General features: G+C 48.0%; 2 protein-coding genes across 2 annotated transcripts in view; both read left to right on the top strand.

Moving 5' to 3' along the window:
* Positions 1-101: 101 nt before the first annotated feature.
* Positions 102-5,219, top strand: HIGD1A (HIG1 hypoxia inducible domain family member 1A). Its single transcript, XM_009898134.2, has 4 exons — positions 102-160; positions 1,861-1,968; positions 3,930-4,064; positions 4,842-5,219. The coding sequence occupies exons 1-4, from the start codon at positions 121-123 to the stop codon at positions 4,889-4,891; spliced, it is 333 nt and encodes a 110-aa protein (XP_009896436.2). The 5' UTR covers positions 102-120; the 3' UTR covers positions 4,892-5,219.
* A 3,416-nt stretch (positions 5,220-8,635) lies between these two features.
* CCDC13 (coiled-coil domain containing 13) overlaps positions 8,636-23,984 on the top strand; it is a 36,037-nt gene continuing 20,688 nt past the window's right edge. Inside the window, 5 exon segments of the mRNA XM_054171280.1 lie at positions 8,636-8,852; positions 13,139-13,284; positions 16,422-16,564; positions 20,755-20,841; positions 21,121-21,237. Of these exon segments, the coding sequence (XP_054027255.1) occupies positions 8,650-8,852; positions 13,139-13,284; positions 16,422-16,564; positions 20,755-20,841; positions 21,121-21,237 (696 nt within the window). The 5' untranslated portion in view covers positions 8,636-8,649.

The following is a 23,984-nucleotide window of genomic DNA, read 5'->3' as shown; positions in this document are numbered from 1 at the left end:
GAGGCGCTACCGCGCTGCCCGCTGGAAGTTGTGGTGCTCCGGCCCGGCCTGCGGGCGCCGCGGACGGGGGGCGGAGCGCACCCAGCCAATAAGGCGTGGGGGCGGGGCGAGGCGCGGCAGATGCCGGCCGGTGTCGGGAGCGGGGAGCAGCAGCAGCGTGGTGAGTGCTGGGCCTCTGCGGACGGGCATGGGGGAGCCAGGAACGGAAGATTTCGGTGCCGAGGCGAGAGCTGAGACGCAGGGAGGCAACGATGGTGTACGGAAGAGCACCAGGGACAGGTCTATAGGCAGAGGCCCTATGTGGGTGGAGACGCCGGGGCCCAGTGTAGGGCGGAGGCCTCGTGTGGGGTGTTTTTGACCTGGTGCTGGAGTAGGGCAGGCACCTGCTGTGGGTCTGGGCAAGGGGAAGGCAAGCTAGTGGTGCCCCTGGCCACCTCCTTATCAGGAGGGTCACTGGGACCTGTTACTTTCCCACTCTTTCCTCTGCCCCGTGCTCACCCCAGCTTCCGCGAGTGCTGAAGGTCACAGAAACCTTTTACGATGGAGAAATTGATTCACTTCTTGGTATCTTGTATAAATCTCACCTCTGTCTGTCTCCACCTCTTTCATCGACGGGGTGTTCTCATGTTTCCCTCTCCAAGTGAGCTAGACTAAAATATAACTTCTGTTTAGCAAATCAGAGTAATTGCAGCAGGCACAGAGAGCCCGAATCTTATGGCCTGCAGAGGAAATACTTTGTAGTTCAGTTCACAAACCTCTCAGTGGGCTGTAGTGTATGGGCCCAAAGTGCTGCGTAACCAGGGAGCACAGCTACGTTTGAAGTATCTTTTGCCTGGTGTTAAATTAAATTCCTGGTGGTTTATTTTGAGATCTTGGAGTAGCTCCATGTGAGGGCGAGCTGTATTTTGCTGCTGAGGGCACTGGTGGAACAATAGCAGTAGAGAGTTTTCTAGAGGAGACCTTAGTGATGTTGCTGAGCTAATTGTGCTGGCAGAAACAGGCCATGGTTAAAGGGTGGTGTTTATGCTCGGCACTGGTCTAGGGGCAAGCTGTGATGGGGACAGCAGGACAAGCTGGCAGGTTGTGGTGGTCTCGCTGGGGGTGGCTCAGTGAGCATGGATGCTGGGTGGATGTTGCTGGGGTGTTTTTTACCTCGGCGACAGGTGAGAAATGACCTCTGGTGCAGTGGAAACTCTCCTTGCTCCCTCCATGCATCCTCACAAGAGTCTGCACCCCTCAAAGGCTCCAAGACTTGCTCCCACTCCTCAGCAGTAGCCATTTTACACTCTGTGTTCTCCAGCGGGAGTCTGAAGCGTGTTGGAGTGGTGGATGAGGCTATAGTAGGGACTAAGAAGCTGCCAGGTAGGGCTGACCTTCTGCAACAGCTCCCACTTTCCACCCCCAGGGGCTTTGGTTGCCGTTCTTGGAACGGAGTAAAAGAGGAGGAATGAACTTTTCTGAGGTCAGGGCTGCTATTAAAGAACAGCCTGTGGAAAGCAAAGTGGTCTGGATGGAAGTCCTGAAAGGAAACATGGGCAGTGACCAAAACTTCTGGTGGCTTCTTGGTGCCCGTGAGCATGGAGGGAGAAGTGGGATGTGAAAGATGGCAAAAATGTGTTGCTTTGCTACTGTTTGTGTGTCCTGTCCTTACACACTCTGGTATGCAATGATCTTGCTTCCCAAGACTTCACCTAAGTTAAATCATCTGTAGGTACCTCATCAGCTCATGTCTAGCTCCTGTGGTCATACTTTACTACATGGGCATTTGTCACTGGTGGAATATGAAAAGGATTTTCTTTGTCTAAAGTTCTCTTAACTTGGTGCTTCTGAAAGCTGAAGAGAGACTCTTTGTCTTCACAGCCACCATGTCATCCAGCCAGGATTCTGTTCTCACCGAGTATGAGTCTGACTCCAGCCAGACCTCAAAGCTGTTAAAGAAATTTAAAGAGACACCATTTGTACCCATTGGTAAGTTGAAGGATGAAGAAGTGTGTTTACATAGTCCTTCCTCTTCACGGGCAATAAGCACCATTACTGCTCACTGCCTTCCTGTGAACAGGAAATTGCTTTGAATTGACTTCCCTGTGCAGCACCCTGTGCAGTGCCAGCAGCACTCCTCCTGCCTGTATCAGTGTTTGTTCTGCCTGAAGCAGAGAAATCAATGAGGCCTGCTCTCTGAAATACATCACTCAGAACCTGCAATTCCCCTCAAAGTCCAAACCAAACAAACCCTGACAGACTGCTTAGGTGAGCTTAGGAAACATGTTCAAGCAATACTGCTGGGTGGTAAGGAGTCTGCTTGGAAGCTCTTCTGCAGTGTAGTGATCCCACAGTTCCTAGTAACCACAAAGTGGTTAACAAGTTAACAAGACAGAAATATCCAAAATACAACCCAGTTGCTAAAACCTCACCATCTCTGCTGACATTCCTTAAAGTGTGGGGTTTAGTAGGTTTTTTGGTACCCCAGTTTGAGGCAGTTGAAGTTCTCAGCCTCTTTGCTGAGACCCAAAAAAAGCTGCTGAGGGGAGGATGGGATCAGTCACGTTCCTCCTGAAAACTTTCCTCTGATCAGGAACTGACACAGGACAGTTTTGATTTCCAACCACCTTAAATGGAGAGCAGTCAGGTCATCTGGGGTGAACTGCCCTGGTCTTTTGCCAACAGATATCTGTCACTGGTATCTGTGGTCTCAGGACTTTGTCCTCTGGCTTAGTTGGATGTATTATAACCTCCTCCAGTTTGGGTTCTTCTGAGCAGATTGCCAGAATTTACCTTCAGCCTGTGCTGGAGCTAGTTTGAAGGACCTAAAACTCTTAATTGGTGTTTAATGAAGGTAGCTTCATTAAGTGGCTCACACACCAGTGAAGTCAGGGCTCGCAGCTCCACAAGTGGAATTGGTAATCCTCCTGTTCAGGGAGACAAGCTGTCTGGGCTCTGGTCAGTAAAATATACAAACCACTTAAATGGTGGCAGCCTGCTTTGGACTACATAAATAATCAGTGGATGGAATGGGCAATTCAGTGCATTGCTGCTCTGTGCTCTGAGAGCAGCAGTGTACACATACTGGAGCTGGCACAGCCTTTGGGCTGTTAGGGACAGGCTCTTGGTCCTTCATGAGAGAGACCTGGCTGAACCCCTGTCCCCACAGCCTGGGACAACTAACATATGACTTGTCCTGTCACAGCAAACCTGGCCAAATGTGACAACACTCAAAATAGCAACCTCATCAGGCTGGGGGTGTGTCAGGCTGAGGGTCTCAGCTGTGTTCTTGGGTGTGAGCTGCTGCCCAGGAAATGATGCAAGCAGTGCTTGTGCTGTCTGAAAAATAGCCAGCAGACTGACACCTTGAGCTCTTGGTGTGGCATGGAAATACCTTGCTCTTCACTGCACTGACTTGGGCAAGAGACCTTCTCACTCCCCACAACTACCTGAAAGGAGCTTGCAGGAAGAAGGGGGTTGGTCTCTTCTCCCAGGTAACAAACAAAAGGATCAAAGGAAACAGCTTTGGGTTGTACTTTGGGTTGTTGGGAGGTTTCAGGTGGATATTAGGGAAAACTTCTTCAGTGAGAGTGGTGTCAAGCACTGGAACAGGCTGCACAGGACAGTGGTGAAGTCCTCATCCCTGGAGGTATTTCAAAGCCATGTAGATGTGGTGCTGAGGGACATGGTTTAGAGGTGACCTTGCAGTGCTGGGTTAACTGTTTGACTCAATGACTGTGACAGTCTCTTAACAACCTAAATGGTTCTGTGATTCTGTGATGTGATGAGATGGCACTTAAATGGAAACAGTAGAGAGGCCACAACTTGCCATCTACACAAACAGTGATTAGAACAAAACAGGATCAATCCCAGGTTACTTTAAGTGGTTCATGTCACACATTTCAGTAACATGGATCTTGACCCAGAAGGATGCTTCCCTTGCCTTGTAGGGATGGCTGGCTTCACCTTGGTGGTTGGCTACGGGCTGTACAGACTGAAGCACAGAGGCCAGATGAAAATGTCACTTCACCTGATTCACACACGTGTGGCAGCCCAGGGCTTTGCAGTGGGAGCCTTAACATGTGGTACGTATCAAACGTGAAACCCCTCAGCGCTAGTGAGTGGCAGGGACCTCTCACATCCCTTCTCCTGGTGGATAATACAGTGAGCATGAAACATCCCTGGGGTGCAGGTGTCCTGGCCTTTATTACTTCAGGCTGGTTATGGTGGTTATTGGTGTTTGCTGAGCCTTTCTAGACTAACATGATGGTCAAGTACATGTATTTAATGTTAAACTGCACTAACTTGGAGAGAAGAAGCTGCCACTTTTAAACAGAAGCCTGTGAGCTTCTGCAGGTGTTGAAATGAGAGGCAAAGGAAATAAAAGACTATCTGATTTTAATACTTCTTGTTGTGTTTGTTTAGTGCATTAGAAAATCAGCTTGTGTAGACTGTGGTATTATGTATTTTATAGCTATGTTCAGGACTGGAATTGTGTCCTTGAATGTCCTCAGTGATTTGTACATCTCGGTTACCTCTAAGTATTGCAGCTGTGTCTGTGTGTACACGTGTGATCCATGGAACACAATCTCTCCTGTATTCCTAGAAGGTGCAACAGAAAAGCTTGACTTTGGCTGCAAAGCAAACTAGAATTGGCTTGGGAGCTGCATTTTCACGCACAGTACGCTTTCCTCCCCACTTTCTCCTGTGTATGGAAAATACACACTGAAAAATACACATGAAAAAAATCCACCAAAAGAGAAGGGGAAATGTTATTGATGAGACTGTAACTAATTATTCACATTTTGAAACTCATTATTTCCTATTTAACCTATCTTTGTGCTTATACTCGTGTCTTGTAGGTGTGCTGTATTCAATGTTCCGGGAGTACATCTGGAATCCCAAGGAGTAACTGAAAGCTAACTGAAATCCCTGTCCTGGTGGTGACCTGTGTGCTGCAGCTAGAAACCTCCTATCGAGGGGTTCTTGAGGAGGTGGGGGGGAAAAAAATACACATTATTAGCAAATTGCCCTATTTTTGTGGATGGTACAGTGTCTTGAAGCTGGCAGCCTAAATGGTTGTGCACTCTGGGAGCGAGTATCAGGGTCTGCTTTTAGCGGATATAGTAGAATTCAATCCCTTTAACTTCCCCTCAGCTCGGTCCTAAAATTGATGACTTCTTTTGCTGCTGTTGCCCAAAACCCTACACAAAGTCTGAACTAGCTTCTGTCAGGCCTTGGGGGGAGAACATTAGAGGCCACGCCTGTAAGATAGTGTTGCAAAGGCTTCGCTGTCATTTTCTATCCTGTATATTTGTCAGCCTCCAGCTTTGTGGTTTAGAAGCTTCCAGTAGCACTAAACAACTTCTAAAATGTTGAGAGATATAAAGATCTACTATTTTTTTTTTATTTAAGGCATTTAAGGTGTGTTGCAGCTATTTAAATGTTATATTTATTCATTGTTAATGAAGACACAGCCTCCCTATTTTTACTACAGATTTTTCACAGATTCTTGGATGACTCTCTATTTTGTAACTTTTATTTACAGTGTTCTTCTGAATAACATCTAAATGTAACATTTAAAATACATATGGTGAAAACCCAATCTCTATTTGGTGTCCCAGTGCTTTTAGTTGAAGTATACAGCCTGGCTCTGATTTCTACAGTGTCATTCCCCGTGGAAGTTTAAAACCATTCAAATCTGAAAAGCCCCTGCCCACTTGATGAGGTGTTAAAGCCCTTCTCTGTAATTTGCCACTGTTAATTCACACTCAAACCCCCCTTGTATCTCCAACAGCAGACACAAAAATAAATGTGTTGATAAAGACAATTTGTAAAACCCTCATTTTCTCTCCTTTTAGCTTGCATTCCATAGTGACAGTATGATGTCTCTTTGTAACAATTACTGCAAGGTACATACTGCACCTGACACTGTAGAGAGCAGTGGGAGATATGAAGTAAGAATAAACATGTGAGCACTAGAGATGGTTAAGTGTTTGGATGTGGATGTCTGGGGGGGCAGGCATCCCCTTGTGCACGCAGCCTCCGGCAGAGGGATACGTGAATAAAAATCATAGAATGGTTTTGGGTCGGAAGTGACTTTTCAAGGTCATTTAGTCCAACCCCTCTCCAGTCTGCAGGTACATCTTCAACTGGAGCAGGCTGCTCAGAGCCCCTAACAGCCTGACCAGGAATGGTTCCAGGGATAGGGCTAGGCAAGAGGGTGTGCTAAAAGGTCTGTCCCAATCTTCCTTACGGGCCCCTTTAAATACTAAACAGCAATTTAGGTCTCCTTGAAGCCTTTTCTTCTCCAGGCTGAACAATAAAAAAAGAGAGCCGCTGGAAAGAGCACGCCCGGCCGGGGTCACCCTGCCGCCCTCTGCTCTCCCCGGAGTGCAGCTACAGAGGACACGGGGAGACGCCCTTCCGGCGCGCAGGGCCCTTTTCCCTTGCGCAGCCCGACTCCTCCCGGCGTGGGGCGGGCTGAGGAACGCCGAGGGGCCGGCCTTTCTGCGCGAAAGGAGGGCGCTGCGGCCGGGGGTGCACGGCGAAGGCGGCTGCCGGGAGCGGCTGTCGCGGCGGCGGCCGTGGCGCGCGGCTGGCGGGAAGGCGCGTGCGCGGCCCTGCCCTTCCCCTGCCCTTGGCTCCGTTGCTATGGGAACCGCGTCGGGCCGCGGCCGGGCCGGCGGCGGCACCGGGAACCGGCGCGAAGGGCGGCCGGGGGGGACCCTCCCGTTGCCCTCGGGGCCGGGGAAGGCGGTTTCGGTAGGCTGGGGAGGGGTGGGCGAGGTGCGGGCGAGGTGGGGAAAGCTGTGCGGCCCCGGCAGGCCCGGCCAGGCTGCAGGCAGGGCGGGCGGTGGAGGCGAAGAGAGGGACCCCTCCGCTCCCCACGCAGCAGTGCTGCGGCAGATGCCTCTCTGCCTCGTTTGGAGCGGGTGCCTGTTACAGAAGGGTCCAAGAAAACCCTCCTACCGAGTCGTGAGGCTCAGACTGGACCCCCTCCCTAAATTTCCTTGCAGAGGGGAGACCAGGTGCGACTGCGTCACGTCGTAGGTCCAGGCTGTAAAGAAGAGTTTGGACTCCAGGTTTTGCCACAGAACGCGTTTACTTCAGCTCAGGCTGGGTGCCTCTGGACAGGGACCCTGAACAAAGAAAACCCTGAGCAATTATCCCCTTACAGCCTTAAGTTCTCCACCCCTTGCACAGTAGCTCAGTATTAATACATGAGCCTGGGGTCTTCTTCATATAAACCCTTTTTCTGCCTCCAGGCTGGTGGTTGTTGCTCTCAGCTTGAGGATGCAGCTTCTGCTGAGAGCTTGGCTGCCCTATTTTTCACAGGATGCAGGATTGGACGTGGCACTTGGTGCCACGGTTTAGTAAGTCATGAGCTCTTGGGTGACAGGTTGGACTTGATGATCTTTGAGGTCTCTTCCAACCTTATTGATTCTATGTTCTCAAGGCCTCCCTGAGTGCAGCTGCAGTTCACTGCTTGTGGCCTAAGGCTGCGGTCAATCTATCTGCTCAGGCTAAGCAAGTGACTCACACTAATCGAAGCAAACAAGTTTAAATGTAACCTTATTTGAAGCAATTATGAAATTAGTATTCCACAAGCAAATTATGTTCATCCCCAGGAGCACCCAGGTAGGCTAGAGGGCTAAAGGCTGTCCCCAAGCCATCACTCATAGCCACGAGACCTGTGGGGCTCTGCAGGGGCACTGAACTCTGCTCTTTGCACCTTTTAGTCCTTAAGGCAGCTTGTCCACACCCATGGTGGCCAGAGGTGAAGCAGCTGGCAGGGTTTCTCTGTCAGCAGCTTCACAGGACATGACTCCATGGGACAGAGAAAGGGTCACAAGGTGTGTCACGGCACTTTATCAGGGTGATTGCTGTCCTAGTGCAAGACAGGGCCTGTATTAATTACTCAGCAGAGGGTGTGCCTTTGGAAATGTTGCTGATTGCTTTTCCTAGACCAAAGGTGCACTGGATCTCTTTTTTTACCGATGGTAAATGTCAAACAGAAGGAGAAGGAGCTGGAACACATCAGAAAACAGATGGTCTTTAGTCATACTGAGTAAAGCTCTAGACATTTAAATGGGCAGCACTATTATCACTTTAATGTTATCACTTAATGCTCAGAGATTTGGGGGAAAGATACAAGCTGCACTCTTGGTGTCTACTGCCCCAGAGGAGCAGTAGGATAAACAGATCTTTCTTCCTCTGTCAGTCCCATGCTAACCCCAAAAGGGGGGAGCTCTGCAACCGTGGGAAGGAAGCCTGGAGAGCTGCAAATAGCCTGTGTTCCCTTTAGTCAGTGTAATGTTGCCATGTTCACTTGGACTTGACCCCAATTTGCTCTGCTGTAGAAATGTTTATTTAAACAGATCTGTTTAAAACATCTTAAAATGTTGCTTTTAGAATGCTAGGGTGAAACAGACCCAAGAACAGTTTGAAGACTGAAAGCTGTTTATGGGCAAAGGCACTCGGAGCAAGGCAGTAGGGCCGAAGAGCGCAGTGGCTGAGGGGAGGAGGTGGCAGGGAGATCCAGCAGAGGTCAGGGAGGTAAAACTGAGAAGCAGCTGCTAGGGAAAGGATGGTTTTTTTGTCAAAGCAACGTTGATCTCTGCTCTCTGTCACTTTTTTGTTTTCTTCTTGTTATGCTTTTAGTAAACAATGGAGTCAGACATTAAAGTGAATGAATATTTTACAAGCCAGTTTCAGGCTTATCAAGAGCAACAGCAACAGCGGCTGCAAAGCCTCATGGAGAGGAAGAAGGAAAATCAAAGCAGTGATAATGGCAATGCAAAGGAGACCTTCAGAATCCCAGACCTGGACCTGTTTGAAACAGAAGAAGTGTGTGAAGGTGACAGCAAAAGGTAAAGGTGCAGCACCACCAACATTACTTCAGGAAGTGTCAGGGGTGTATTTTGTATCTGATCTTAAGTTCATGGAGCACTTTCTGTCTTCACAGAGAGCTTTCATTATCCCAAGAAGACTCTTTCTGTCCTTAACGTTTAGCCTCAGAGCATTGTGAGGTGCTTTGTATTATCAACATTTCAACACATTCACCATGAGCCAGCAATGTGCTCTTGTGACCAAGAAGGGCAATGGTCTTTTGGGCTGTATTAAGAAGAGTGTGACCAGCAGGTTGAGAGAGGTTCTGTTTCCCCTTTATTCTGCCCTAGCAAGGCCACATCTGGAGTACTGTGTCCAGTTCTGGTCTCCTCAGGGAGACTGACAGGGAACTGATGATGGGTTGGAAGGAACACTAAATGCTTCTTTGAAAACAGCATTCTGGATGCACAGGTTGTCCAAAGGGTTGGTAGATGTCCCATCTCTGAAGATATTCAAGATAAGGCTAGACAGGGCTCTGAGCAACCTGCCCTAGGTGCAGATGTTCCCACTGACTGCAGAGGTATTGGACTAGATGAGCTTTAAAGGTCCCTTTCAACCCAACCCATTCTATTCTTTCAACTCAACCCAAACTGTTCTATTACCTTTTTTATTCAGTGGCACTGTCTGCATGTGACATGGCAGGTGTAGCAGCTTTATCTGGGTTGTCCTTTGCTTATGTACCTCTGGATTCAGCAGAAGAGTATACACTCTTGTCTGGGCAGGCTTCTGGAAGGGATTCACCAGGGTGTTCTTTGCAGTATTCCCATGACAACTCATTAGAAACTTGTTCCAGCATAACAAGGCTGAGTATGTGCTGCAGTGGCAGTGATTTCAGCACATTAGTGTTGTTTGCAGCCATTCCCCTCACAGAAGTCACCCTTCCCCTGAGCTTTGGGAGTTCATTTTTCCTTCCTCCCATCCTACTCCCAGGTTTTGTTTAGGCAAGTGTTTAGCTGACATTTCTGTCTTTCTGGTTGTTTTTTTTCCCCCTGTAGCTTTATCCCCTCTGCTCTGTTTGCTGTATGTAAGATGAAGAGATTCTCCTCATCATGTGGAGAAGCTGTTCACAGCTTTGGGAAAGGCACCTGAATTTAAGCCTGCTCATTTGAGGCACTGCTCATAGAATAGAATAGAATAGAATAGAATTAGGATAGAATAGAATTAGAATAGAATAGAATTAGAATAGAATTAGAATAGAATAGAATAGAATAGAATAGAATTAACCAGTTGGAAAAGACCTTCAAGATCATCAAATCCAACCTATCACTCAACACTATGTAATCTACTAAACCATGGCACCAAGTGCCTCAGCCAGGCTCTTCTTAAACACCTCCAGGGATGATGGCTCCACCACCTCCCTGGGCAGCACATCCCAGTGGCCAATCTCTCTTGCTGGGAAGAACTTCTTCCTCACATCCAGCCTGAACCTCCCCTGGCACAGCTTGAGACTGTGTCCTCTTGTTCTGGTGCTGGTTGCCTGGGAGAAGAGACCAAGCTCCACCTGGCTACAACCTCCCTTCAGGGAGTTGGAGAGAGCAAGAAGGTCTCCCCTGAACCTCCTCTTCTGCAGGCTAAGCAACCCCAGCTCCCTCAGCCTCTCCTCACAGGGCTTGTGCTCATAAGCTTCACCTGGCTCTGTTTTCTTGCACCAGAGTAAAAAGGGTTTCCTCTTTTGGCTGACTTTCCTCTCTTTGGCTGAGCCACTTGGGTGGAATCCATTGTGGAGTCACTCTGGGGTGAGATGGAGAAGTTTCTCAGAGGAGACTCCCTCTCTGTGCAGTCAGGATTTCTGCCAGCCTGCTCTAAGTGCCTTTCCACAAGGTTTGGAAGACAACTGAGGAGCACATCACTGATCAGGTGTGTTAAGAGCTTAGAACCTTTTCTCATGTTAATTCTCTATTAAAAACCTTTTTGGCCTTGTATCTCTTAATGAGATCTGCAGAGTTTTGTGGCTCACTTTTATGAGTGGTACATGTGGGAATAACTTGGTTTTGCCTTTTTCCCACTCAGCCTGCTGCTTGCTTTCTTCTCCTTTGTAAACAGCTGCCTTTGATCTCCCTTTGATTTCAGCTTTGAAACAGAAGTGCTCTTTTTAATTATGGGTTGTGAATCCATAAATGGACTGTGCTGTTTGTGGCAGTGCTCTAAGAGGTCATTTATTGTGACATGTACATATGGAGAGTGCATTTTAAAAGCTCCAAAGTCTACCTGGATCAAAAAGGTTGCTGAAACTTCAGACCAGGAAAGGTTTAGGTGACTGTTGAGAGAGCTGACTTGTCTGGCTGTGGATATCTCCATGGCCACAGGGACATACTGTAACATCTGGGCTGAGATCATCCAAGCTGCCTACTTCTGCTGTAGTCTGACACCATGACAGATTAGTCACCAAAATGTAGACATCCAGGGTCACACTGCAGGTAATAAGAATCTAGTGGTCAGTTCTTAGCTGTCTAATGATATCTGAGGTGCAGGGGTGTATCAGGAACTTCCATGTGGGAATGATAGGCACAACACTTCTTCCCAGAGAGAGTTGTTGGCCAGTGGAATGTGCTGCCCAGCGAGGTGGTGGAGTCACTGTCCCTGGAGGTGTTCAAGAGGGGATTGGATGTGGCACTTGGTGCCGTGGTTTAGTAGTCAGGAGGTGTTGGGTGACAGCTTGGACTTCATGAGCTTTGAGGTCTTTTCCAACCTGGTTGATTCTATGATTCTGTGAACACAGGACACCTGCACCCTTCAGCAGCAGCTAGGGGATGGGTGAGCAGCCCAAATGGCACCTCTGTATGGGTATGTGAACTCAGTCTTCTCAGCAGTGTGCTTAGTGGCAGTTAAAGAAGTGATTCACATCAGCCTCAGTTGGCAGCTGATCTGTAGGCAGTGCTGGGTGCATTGACAGGACCTCCTCTGACTTTGTTCTGCTGTGCATTTTGGTTGCTGCTCACAGAGAGACCTGTATCTTGGTATGGACCTCACCTTGACACTCAGATGAAGAAATTTCATCTTAAGAGACTCCTAGGCAAGCAGAATGAGAACCACTGAGTTGAGCCAGCCAAGGCTGCTGCCACAAACATGTTTAGGAAAGAATGTCAGCTTCTCTTAGGACATTTGGTTTCCTCTCTGGGGGATGGAGATTGGTTCATTCCTGTTCTGAAATCAATCATAGAATGGCTTGGACTGGGAGGGGCCTTTAAAGTCCAACCCTCCTGCAGTCAGCAGGGACATCTTCAATTAGAGCAGGCTGTTCAGAGCTTGTGCAGCCTGCTCTTGAAATGGTGCTGTCTGGAGCAGTCTGGCTGGAGGGTATGTCTGAGGTTGGAGGATGTGAAATGCATAGCATTGGCTCTTACATCCACAGTAGTGTTCTCTGAGATGCTCTCAATTCTCTGCCTGGGCCTCAGAAGTTTCCCCAAGAACCCAGCATTGTGGCTGCTGGCCTCACAGGGAGCTCAGATCATCCTGGGGCATTTCAAATTGATGCTAGAGTGCCCATAATTGAATTTTGCCCCTGAGGCCTTAGCTTCTAGTTTTTGCTTTCAGAGGAGCCATCATGTAAGGATAGCAAAGAGATTAAAGTTCTTAATTCTCTGGCTGTCTTAGAGAGATGAAACCCATAAATGTTAGTAGATGTACTGCAGAACAGGAGAGGCAAGGCTATTTCCTCTGTGCAGAGGGCTTTTTGATAGCCTTGGTTGCTAAATGAATGCCAAAAAGCACCAGTAACAATGCAAACTGGTGCCAGTCCATCCTGGTGGGGTTCCAAGACATTCAGATTGAGGCCATAGGAAATTGGTCTTTTGTGAGTGGCTATAAAACATTCCTTTTTAAAGAAAGAACCTCCAGGAGCAGCTTTTGTGGCTGAAGCTCTGGTGGCTTTTATTAGCTTCAGTAAGTACAGAAAATAAAGCCTGAGTGTCAGAGATGCTGACTGGTGAGCCTGCCTGATTTCCTCTGAAGAGCCAGGTAGGTAAAACTGAGGGAGATGAGACTGCTCAGTAACCTCAGGAGCACTGGAAGTGTCCCAGTTCTCCAATATTTTGCCCCAGACAATGCAAGGAAGGGCAGAATTTGTTTTAAGAGAGAAGAATGAGTAGATCAGCTCATCAGCTTGTGGTCTGATCTGAGGGTTAAGATAGACTGCCTAATGCAGTAAACTCACTCCTGGTAACCTCAGCTGATCCAACCTGCAGACATTTCATTATGTCATTTCTGAAAGCATCTGTGAGAAGCACACTGACAGTGACACTTGCCTTTGTGGTTTATTTATTCACAGATTGCTTGAGGCTGAGAACAAGCTGCTCCAGGATCAGCTCCAAGTGGCCCAAGATGAGAACTGCAGGCTGAACAAACTGGTGACAGAGAAGGAATTTGAAATAAAGCAGCTGCAGAAGAAAGTGCAGGACAGATTGGCTGTGTCAGGTAAACCCAGTAACTTTGTGCTGGTTGGAGTGTTTCCTTGGTGCTGCTGACAAAAGAGGTCTGATGACAGATCCATTGTGAGCTCCTGGCAGTGAAATCCTCATGTGACATCTCCTTACCTTGCTTTATGGTAACAAAGGAATATCTTGGGCCTATTGTAGTTGCCTCCATTTCCACTCCTGTGATAAGCTTCTGCTGGGGAGAATCAAAATTCAGCTCTAAGCTGAGACTTGGCCTCTGTCAGCTTGCAGTGCTTTAGAGCAGCACTGAAACCACTTGGCTCTGAGCTTTGAAAATACTTGGACACCTGGGTATAGGTTGGGTCACCACCTAGAGCTGCCACTCAGACTGCCTAGAGGAGCAGCTGAGGGAACTGAGGTGGTTTAACCTGGAGAAAAGGAGGCTCAGAGAAGACCTTCTGGCTCTCTACAACTCTCTGAAAGTAGGTTGGAGCCCAGCTGGGAGTCAGTCTGTTCTCCCAAGAAACAAGTGACAAGCACAAGGAGGAAACAGCCATTAGGGTTCCCCAATAGCACAATGCCCAGGCAGCTTTGGAATCCCTCTGGAGAAGGAGACTCCACAACCTCTCTGGGCAGCCTGGGACAGGGCTCCAGCACACCAAAGAAGTTTCTCCTTATGTTCAGATGGAAGTTTCTGTGTCACTGTTACTGATAATTCTATGTCCCTTAAGTTTAGTGCTCTCTTGAGATGTTCAGTGATCTCTGCTCCCCACAGGTGTTCTGCAGACTTGCTGTTACTGGCACTAAAAAATGATGATTCATAGAAATCATACTTTAGAACACAGTCAAGGAGCAGTGCTGCAGCTTTCTCTGCTGGACAGTGTTAAACTCCTCCTTCAGGCTCCTGTCTGCCTCAGTGGGGCACATGCAGGGTGCTATCTGAAGGCAAAGTCCAGCTTCTGAAGTGGCTTGGGTCTCCTTGGAAAATCGAGCCCTGCAGACTGCACCTCCTCCACTGGGTGCCACTGTTGTTCAGGACAGCAGTGATGGCCAGGAGAAGTGGGAAACAAGCAGTGAGCGAAGTTAAATAACACTTAAATTGAATTTTAACTGTTGAACCACCTGCAGCTTGTGTGTAGGAGAAATGAGGAGCTCCTCTGTCAGGCCCAGGAGCCAGATGTGCTTCTCTGGCTGAGTTATGCCAGCTTGCAGCAATTTGACTCTTGCCTCTGCCTTCCCTATCTGTTTTGTGGCAAGACATTGCTTGGGAATGAAAAAGCTTTAATTAAAGGAGTGCAGTTAAATTGAAGACTATCAGATGGAAGCACCAGCCTGGCTTTGGGTGAGTTCAGTGTCTCATAGAGTGGTTTGGGTTGGAATGGACCTTAAAGATCATCTAATTCCAGCTCCCCTGATATGGTCAGGGACATCTCCTGCTAGACCAGGCTGCTCAAGTCCCCATCCAGCCTAGCCTTGGAAGATTCCCCAGTTTCATCCTGTGATCCTTAGCAGCCATTATCTGTTAATAATAAATAAAGACTATAATGAAAAGTAAGGCCAAAGGAGCTTCTAGATGAGAGGGGAAACACAAAGCAGCTAAATCACTAAGAACATAACAAATCCATGTTTTCTGCAAGGTTTTCAAATAGTGGTGGAGAATGAGACTGTGTTCTCAGCTATAGTCTGTGTAGCTTCCTCAAGGTCCCTTGGGCTTTTGTGGCATTCAGAAGTCCTGTAAGAGTCACCTGTCAGCCTTGTGTCTCCCCCCAGCTCTTCACAGATGCCAGCAGAAGAGTCCTAACTTCAGAGCTTTGAAGGAGGAGGAGGAAGGAGTTAAAAAGAATGGCAACAGCCAAGTCTGGTACTCACAGATAACACCAAGACTTTGCATTCACTGCTGAGCTGGAGGTTTCTGTGGACACTCTGTGCAACCCTTGCTGATTTTTGCACTTGTGTGAGGACTTTTCTGCACCTGTGTGACATCAGCAAGAGCCAAGTGACATACAGCCCAGTCCTGGGGATTGCTCCATTGGTGGCACTAAGCAAACCCTCCCTGATGAGGGGGTGAATGAAGTGTCCACTGAAAAGAGCAATTACAAGAGTAATAGAGTAAGGCTCCATGTATAATCTCCAGGGACACATAAATAGGCACAATGAAATTTCCTGGCCATTATCCAGGACCTAACTCTAATGCTGCATCTGACCTTTCAGAACAGATGGCTACAAGAGTTTGCACCTCTGTTTCTGCAACTCTTCCAGTAGTAAACAGTGTGGCCAGCAGGAGCAGGGAAGTCATTCTGCCCCTGTACTCAGCACTGGTTAGGCCACACCTTGAGTCCTGTGTCCAGGTCTGGGCCCCTCAGTTTAGGAAAGATGTTGAGATGCTGGAAGGTGTCCAGAGAAGGGCAACAAAGCTGGGGAGGGGTCTGGAGCACAGCCCTGTGAGGAGAGGCTGAGGGAGCTGGGGTTGCTTAGCCTGGAGAAGAGGAGGCTCAGGGGAGACCTTACTGCCATTGGAATGTGCTGCCCAGGGAAGTGGTGGAGTCACCATCACTGGAGGTGTTTAGGAAGAGCCTGGATGAGGCACTTGGTGCCATGGTTTAGTTGATTAGATGGTGCTGGGTGATAGGTTGGACTGGATGATCTCGAAGATCTTTTCCAACCTTGTCCATTCCATTCCATTCCATTCCATTCCATTCCATTCCATTCCATTCCATTCCACTCCATTCCATTCCATTCCATTCCATTCCATTCCTATTCTACTCTCTTCTAAACAACCAGTGTAAAATAGACTGTTGCCTTTTTTTCCTGCAACATGCCTCAGAAACCTGTTCATAACTGTCCTTCACAGTGATGAGCAAAAACACCTCTGCCTTTTCTATGTAGCAATGTTGCCTGGAGCACTGTTGCAGCCTTCTGAAGACTTGTGGCTGTTGCTGAAGTGTAAAGTGTGCCTTTGCTAGCCACAATGTGATGCTGAGTCAAAGGATCAAGTGATCCAGCTGGAACCACTGGTGCCTCTTTTCCCTCACTTGCTCATTTAAGTGCCTGGCACAGCTCTGAGAGAAATGGATTAGACAATAAAAGTCCATTGTGTGCTGGACAGGGAACAAAGCCAGCATCCATCCTGCATCTTGAGTGTAAGATCTGTCCTTTCCTTTTCTGTGTGCTTTTCAGGGGCATCTGGTTTAGCTGGAGATGTTGCAGCTACAAAAATAGTTGAACTGGCCAAAAAGAATCGTGAGATAACTGCTGAGACTGAGAGTGAAAGAGCCAAAGTGAAGCAACTGAGCAACAGAGTCAAAGAGCTGGAGAGAGAAGTGAGCAATTTTTCTTGTTCTCTTGTTGAATATTGAGACATAGCAACCCAGCAACCCAGCAGGCCAGCCTTTGGGGTAGAGGAGCTGGGGAAATTCGGTTTGCTTCATGTTCCCATTTTGAATTTGATCTTGCATCCTCCTTGACTTGAGGTCTTGTCATTTCTGCCCATGACAGGAGAAGAGGGATGTGTGCCCTTAGCTGCTTTCCCCTTTGCAGAAAGGAGGAGCTAGGAAAGGCAATCCATAAGTCAGAATGAGCCATGAAATGCCAGCTGGGAGTGTTCACTTGTGCTTGAAGCACAGAGGCTTTTCTAGCAGGAGGGCAGTGATATTTGTCTGATTTGGTTGGGGGTTTTTATCCTTTTCTTTGGGATTTGGGTTGTGGTTGTGTGTGAGGTTTGTGTGTGTGTGTGAGGAGGAGCAAATTCCATACCATGATGTCTCACATTCCCACCTCATTAATACCAGCCATGAATTAGGACTCCATTCTTCTAAGCTTTAGTCCTCCACATAAGGAAAGATGGGGTTTGGCCCAAATTCTTCCAGAAGTGAGAGAGTAACAAACCATATCATACATAACACCTTGAGTACTGTGTCCAGTTCTGGGCCCCTCAGTTTAAGAAGGACATTGAGACACTTGAATGTGTCCAGAGAAGGCCAGTGAGGCTGGGGAGGGGTCTGGAGCACAGCCCTGTGAGGAGAGGCTGAGGGAGCTGGGGTTGTTTAGCCTGGAGAAGAGGAGGCTCAGGGGAGACCTTCTTGCTCTCTCCACCTCCCTGAAGGGAGGATGTAGCCAGCTGGGGGTTGGTCTCTTCTCCCAGGCAAGCAGCACTGGAACAAGAGGACACAGTCTCAAGCTATGCCAGGGGAAGTTTAGGCTGGAGATGAGGAGAAAGTTCTTCCCAGAGAGAGTTGTTAGCCATTGGGATGTGCTGCCCAGGGAGGTGGTGGAGTCACCATCCCTGGAGGTGTTCAGGAGGGGATTGGACGTGGCACTGGGTGCCATGGTTTAGTCACGAGGTCTGTGGTGACAGGTTGGACTCGATGATCTTTGAGGCCTCTTCCAGCCTTGGTGATTCTGTGATAAGGCAGCCAGGCTTCACTTGGGCAAAGTCATTTTTCTGGTTTAGTTGACCTTTTTGCTGTGTGCTAACCTTTCACAGGAATGATTTCCCTCAGGTGACTGCTGAAATGAGCATTAGGTGCCCTGGTGCCAGTGCTTACTTTCTTCACTGCTCCTCCTTGCACAACTCTGTTAAAATTTTGGGTCATTTTTAATGCTTTTTTTTTTTCCCCTTGCACTTTGGAGACATCACTTCAATGGATCAATTATGTTTATTGTGCTGACAAACAGGTTTTGACTCCATCCCTCACAATCACTCATCATCATTAATTATACACCTCCCTGAATTGTCCCCTAGCTACCTGAAAGATCAAGAAGTGGTAGATGAAATTTAAACATTCCCATCCAGAGTGTTTCTGGTCAGAAGGGTCTTGTCAAACAGTTGGCAGGTTGGTGAAGAAATATCAGGGGGAGCTGGGGGAGCTACAAAATCACACAAGGAGGAGAACAAGCCATGAATAATTTCAGGAAAAATCAATTTGGTTTTAATCCCCTCCTGCAGAAGTGTAATGAGCATCAGTCAAACAGGAGTTTAAAATATTGTCAGCTATTGACCCAGAGGAAAAAGGACCACAGACATCTTAGGAGAGGAAATCAAACTCAAAGCAAACAAGGGGCAGGAACTGCTGCTCAAAGCAGAGGTGGACACTTTAGATATGAGCTGACCTGTCTGTAAGACACCATCAAACTCAAAACTCAACACAGCAACCTGGCTTACTGTGGTAAAGATGAGCCCCAAGGTGAACTCCACTGAAAGCATGCCCTGGTCAATGGGCTGGGTTTTCTCACTCCCTTGTTTGAGTTGGCTTTTCTCTAAACTTAATGGTCACTGGCTGAGTGTGTGGATTGTACTCATGCAGCAGAACTTTAGATATGAGCTAACCTCTCTGTAAGACACCAGCACCATCAAACTCAAAAGCAAACACAGCAACCTGGCTCATCTGAGGTAAGGATGAGCCCCAAGGTGAACTCCACTGAAAGCATGCCCTGGTCAATGGGCTGGATTTTCTCACTCCCTTGTTTGAGCTGGCTTTTCTCTAAACTTAATGGTCACTGGCTGAGTGTGTGGATTGTACTCATACAGCAGAACTACCTAAGTAAAGCAGTGTTTGGCAGTGGGAGGTATCTATGTAAGATGTTGAGTGATGGAAGAGAAGAGCTGTCACAAACAGGAGCCTGCAGTGATACTTAAGCTAAGTTGGGTCCCTGTCTAGACACCCTCATCTTCCTCCATCAATTGCAGAAAGAACCAAGACAACTGAAGTGTGCAAATCAGTTGCAACATAAAAGTACAATGTGAGATCTTACTTGACCTTTCAGACATCCCTTGAGGGCCATTGGATTTGACAGGATCTGCAGTCCTGTTGCAGCAGCTGAAGACCTCCTAGATACCCTCAAATGCCTCCCAAGGGACTAGACAGCTCTGAGTGGACAAAACCAAGTCTGCAGCCAGTCTGTCTACTTGATGTAGTGTACACTGGACTCCATTCTTTGTAGAGATACCCACCCTGAAAACAAGGAATGTGAGAGTCTAAGCTGAGTTTCATCCCTTGTGCCCCCTTCTAGATGCCTAAAGCTCTGCAGAATGAACTGTGATGATGTGTGTCTCAAATGCAGCACAACATGTACTTTGGCCAGTGGAAAATGCTGGGTTTCCATAATTGTTAGCTCTTGTAAAAAACAATGAAAAAAACCAAAGGGAAACATGTACATCCTAAGTGTTTTGGCATGGCTGTGCTCCCACAAGCAGAATGGAAGGTGTGGCTGTTGAGCAATCCCTTAGCAAGGGGTGGCTCCTGTATACAGAGACTGAAAGTGGATGTTTGCAGAAGGCTTCCTTAGAACTTGACTCAGCAGCTGGCAGCACTGGCTGAAATTTGTCATTCTCAGTCCATTGAGTAGAAGAGTTTATGAACTGGACAGAAAGAGTGGCCTAACCACCCATTAACTGGCAAAGAAGGGGTGACATTAAAGATGCTTCCAAGTTACACTCTGCTTCCCCAGAGATCTCTCAAATGAAGAAGCTCTTCCTTAAAGTCTTCTTTTAAGGCAGGTGAGGAGTCAAGGTTTTGCAGCCACCTCAAAGGATGAGTGCTCTCAGCCCTCTAAAGCAACACTTTCTGGCCTTTCCAGCTCCAAATTCACTGCACCCCCATCCAGTCAGATGTCTTTGCAACCTCAGTGCAGGACATGATTCAGAGCAGGAGGGGCTGCATGTCTGCCAGCTTTTGTGGTGGCAAGAAATAGGAGATGTATTCTCCACAGGTTAAGAAATGCTACCTTAGAGCTACCAGCTAAAGAGCCTTAACCCCATCACTAAATCTCAGCTGCAGGACATTAGGAGGTCACTTCTTTTACATTCCCCTGGTGAGCAGAACTGTGTGCTTTTTATGAATGATTGCCTTGACAAGTGGGTAAACTGGCACCCAGATCTGTGTTGGGCTGGGCTTGCATTTATGGGTATATGCACACACTTCTGTTAGGAACCTGTGGTGAGAAAATCTCCCACAAGTCTCCACACCTGATCACTGATTCCATCTCAGCAACTCCAGAGACATTTTCACTGATGTTATTCCACAGCAAACCAACACATGCCTCTTTGGGAAGCGTTTTAGGGGGCAGTGGTATGCTTTCTTACTGGCTGTCTTTCAAAAACAAAGAAAAAGAGAGGACACAGTCTCAAGCTGCACCAGGGGAGGTTTAGGCTGGAGGTTAGGAAGAAGTTCTCCACAGAAAGAGTGATTGGCCCTTGGAATGTGCTGCCCAGGGAGGTGGTGGAGTCACTATCACTGGAGGTGTGTAGGAAGAGACTGGATGGGGTGCTTGGTGCCGTGGTTTAGTTGCTTAGATGGTGTTGGGTGATAGGTTGGACTTGATGATCTCCAAGGTCTTTTCCAACCTGGTTAATTCTGTTCTGTTCTGTTCTATTCTATTCTATCCTATTCTAAAATGAAGTTGTTGAGGGCTTTCCCTGAAAGAACTCAACATCCATGTTGTACTTCTTTGCATACAGTCCATGCTCTTTGCTATATTCATTCTAGAATGACAATGCTCTTTTTGTTTCCAGCTACAGACAGCCATGGAGAAAGTACTTTCATGTGGTGGTGATGGAGAAATCAAGCAGTCAGCTGTGAAGCTAGCAGAAGGGAACTTGGTATGACTTGTAACTGAAGAGGGGCAATCAGCAGCTGATTGACACTTAGTTGTCTCCTATTGTGCAGTCCTTTCCTTGCAACAAGAGCTTCTCACCAGTTTTGTGACCGCATTGCTCTGTTTGTACTTTACCTATGACCCCCAAAATTAGGCATTTGCATGAGCCCAGAGGGGGGGAAAAAATGATTCTGTGATCCTGATGGATCTGTGGGTCTCAATCACAGCAGTTTTTCCCCGAGGATTCTGTTCTTACCAAGCCTTTTTTCTTTCCTCCTGAAAGGCTGAAAGTGCAGAGGTGAAAGCGTTGCAAGAAAAAGTAACCGCAGCCAACTTTAAAGTGATAGAGTATCGCAACCTGCTCCAGTCTGCAAAGCAGGAGCTGAAGATGACCCAGAAGGTACTGCTGCATGACAGTGTGGCTGGGATCCTGTGCACAGTGTGGGTTTCTGTGAAATCAGGAGGCTTCTTTTGAGCTTTGATCAGCCTCTATGGAGTATTCCAGTGAACTGTAAGGAGCAAAACACAGACGTGGATGCAGTGGGTGCAGAATGATGGCATCATAGCATTGTTTACATTGGAGCAGACCCCTGAAGATCACTGAATCCAACTGTAAATTTAACACTGCCAAGCCCACCACTAAACCATGTCCCTCAGCACCACATCTACGTGGCTTTTAAACCCCTCCAGGGAGGGGCCTGCCACCACTTCCCTGGGTAGACTGTTCCAGGCCTTGACAACCATTTATGGGGAAGAAATTGTTCCTTGTGTCCAACCTAAGCCTCTGCTGGCACAACTTGTCCTATCACTTGTTCCTTGGGAGAAGAGACCAACCCCCACTTCACTCAAGCATCTTCAGGAAGTTGTAGAGAGTGAGAAGGTCTCCCCTCAGCTTCCTTTCCTCCAGGGTGACCAACCCCAGTTCCCTCAGCTGTTTCTCACGAGCCTTGTGCTCTGGACCCTTCACCAGCTTTGTTGCCATTCCTTGGACAAGCTCCAGCACCTCAATGGCCTTCTTGTATTGATGGGTCCAAAAGTGCACATGGGTACAGAGTTCAGCTTCATGACTGTGTCCATTATATGGATACAGACTCTTTAATATTTGAAAGTCCAGGGTCAGCAAACCAGGCTTGTGCTTGACTAGACTGGACTAGAATTAACCAGGTTGGAAGAGACCTTCAAGATGATCGCATCCAGCCTGTCATCCAACACCACCTAATCAACTAAACCATGGCACCAAGCACCCCATCCACTCTCCTCCACTGATGGTGACTCCACCACCTCCCTGAGCAGCACATTCCAATGGGCAATCACTCTCTCTGTGTAAAATTTCCTCCTAACCTCCAGTCTGAACCTCCCCTGGCACAGCTTGCAACTGTGTCCTCTTGTTCTGGTGCTGGTTGCCTGGGAGAAGAGACCAACCCCCACCTGGCTGCAACCTCCCTTCAGGGAGTTATAGAGAGCAAGAGGGTCTCCCCTGAGCCTCCTCTTCTGCAGGCTAAGCAACCCCAGCTCCCTCAGCCTCTCCTCCCAGGGCTGTGCTCCAGACCCCTCCCCAGCTTTGTTGCCCTTCTCTGGACACCTCCCAGCAAGTCAACATCTTTCCTAACCTGAGGGCCCCAGAACTGGACACAGTGCACACCTCCAGGGCCATTCCTCTTTTCCACTGCATTTAATTATGAATTTACTTTTAATGTGGGCTTCAGTCCCATGGCAGTCCATGGGATTAAAAGGAAGAGACTGGAAGTGAAGCACATCTCTAAGTGTTTGTTGGGGCGCCAGGCAGGGTAACCTTTTCCTCCTTTGATTCACGACGGGCTGTTAGAGCCTTACTGTGCGCTCTGATTCCTTTGGTTTCATTACTTTGTGCAAAAGACCTGCAATGCAGATCAGAGTAGAGAATATGCTCCTAAAAATAGAACACTGCTGACCTTTTTATAAATAATTTAACTGCTCCTCATACTAACTTTAGCTCTCCTTAATGTGGCGGCGGCGGCGGAGCTGTGCGAGAGGGATTGGCTCCCTTCCTGATTGCAAGGGGCTGCATTAAGACAATAGCTCTGCTCCTCTGTACCTCTAGCTAAGTATCCATTGCATCAAAAATAATGAGGGGTGCTGAAAATCATTAGTAATGCTTAGTAAATCTTGGTGAGGAGTTTGAAGTCTGCCGCCCTACTCCCCCCCCCCTTTTTGTTTGTGGTTTTTTTCTGACAGTGGGCTGGTTTGGCATACAGAGAATGCAGTTTGGCACTCTCCAGAGGCAGGCAGGAAAACAGGGGCTCATGGTTTTAAAGAGGTGAAGGACAAGGCCCTGTGGCCCTGCAGCTGGGTTGGGACAATCCCCATTATCAGTGCAGACTGGGGGATGATGAGATTGAAAACGGCCCTGCAGAAAAGGGCTGGGGGATAGTGGTGGATGAGAAGCTGGACATGAGCCAGCACTGGGCACTTGCAGCCCAGAAGGCCAATTGTGTGCTGGGCTGCATCAAAAGAAGTGTGGCCAGCAAGTCAAGGGAGCTAATTCTGCCACTCTGCTGTGCCATGGTGAGACCTCATCTGGAGTGCAGTGACCAGCTCTGGGGCCCCCAACACAGGAAGGACAGGGACCTGTTGGAGCATATCCAGTAGAGGGTTACAGAAGGGCTGGAGCACCTCTCCTACAAGGACAGGCTGAGAGATCTGGGGTTGTTCAGCCTGGAGAAGAGAAGGCTCTGGGGAGACCTTATAACAGCATTTCAGTATCTGATGCAGGACCACAGGAAGGCTGGGGAAGAACTGTTTAGAAGGGCTTGTAGTGATAGGATGAGGGACAATGGTTTGAAACTGGAGCAGGGTAGATTTAGGTTGGACATTAGGAAGTTCTTTACAGTGAGAGTGGTGGAACACTGGAACAGGGATGTGGTTGGAGCCTCATTCAAGGTCAGACTTGATGGAGCAACCTGATCTTGTCCAACGCCCTGCCCGCTTCAGGAGGCTTGGACAAGATGACCTTCAAGGTTCCTTTCCAGCCCAATACATTCTATGATGCTGTGTGACAATGCCCAAACTTTTCAAAACACCAAACCATTCCTGTTACCCCTTACCTCCAAACCATCAGCAGGCTGTATTGTAATGGTCAGAAAGAGCTAACTTCTCATGGAATACTAC

The sequence above is a fragment of the Dryobates pubescens genome, chromosome 21 (genome assembly GCF_014839835.1).
Source record: "Dryobates pubescens isolate bDryPub1 chromosome 21, bDryPub1.pri, whole genome shotgun sequence".
NCBI lineage: Eukaryota > Metazoa > Chordata > Aves > Piciformes > Picidae > Dryobates > Dryobates pubescens.
Note: the sequence above shows the minus strand (reverse complement) of the source record. Positions and strands in the feature narration are given on the sequence as shown.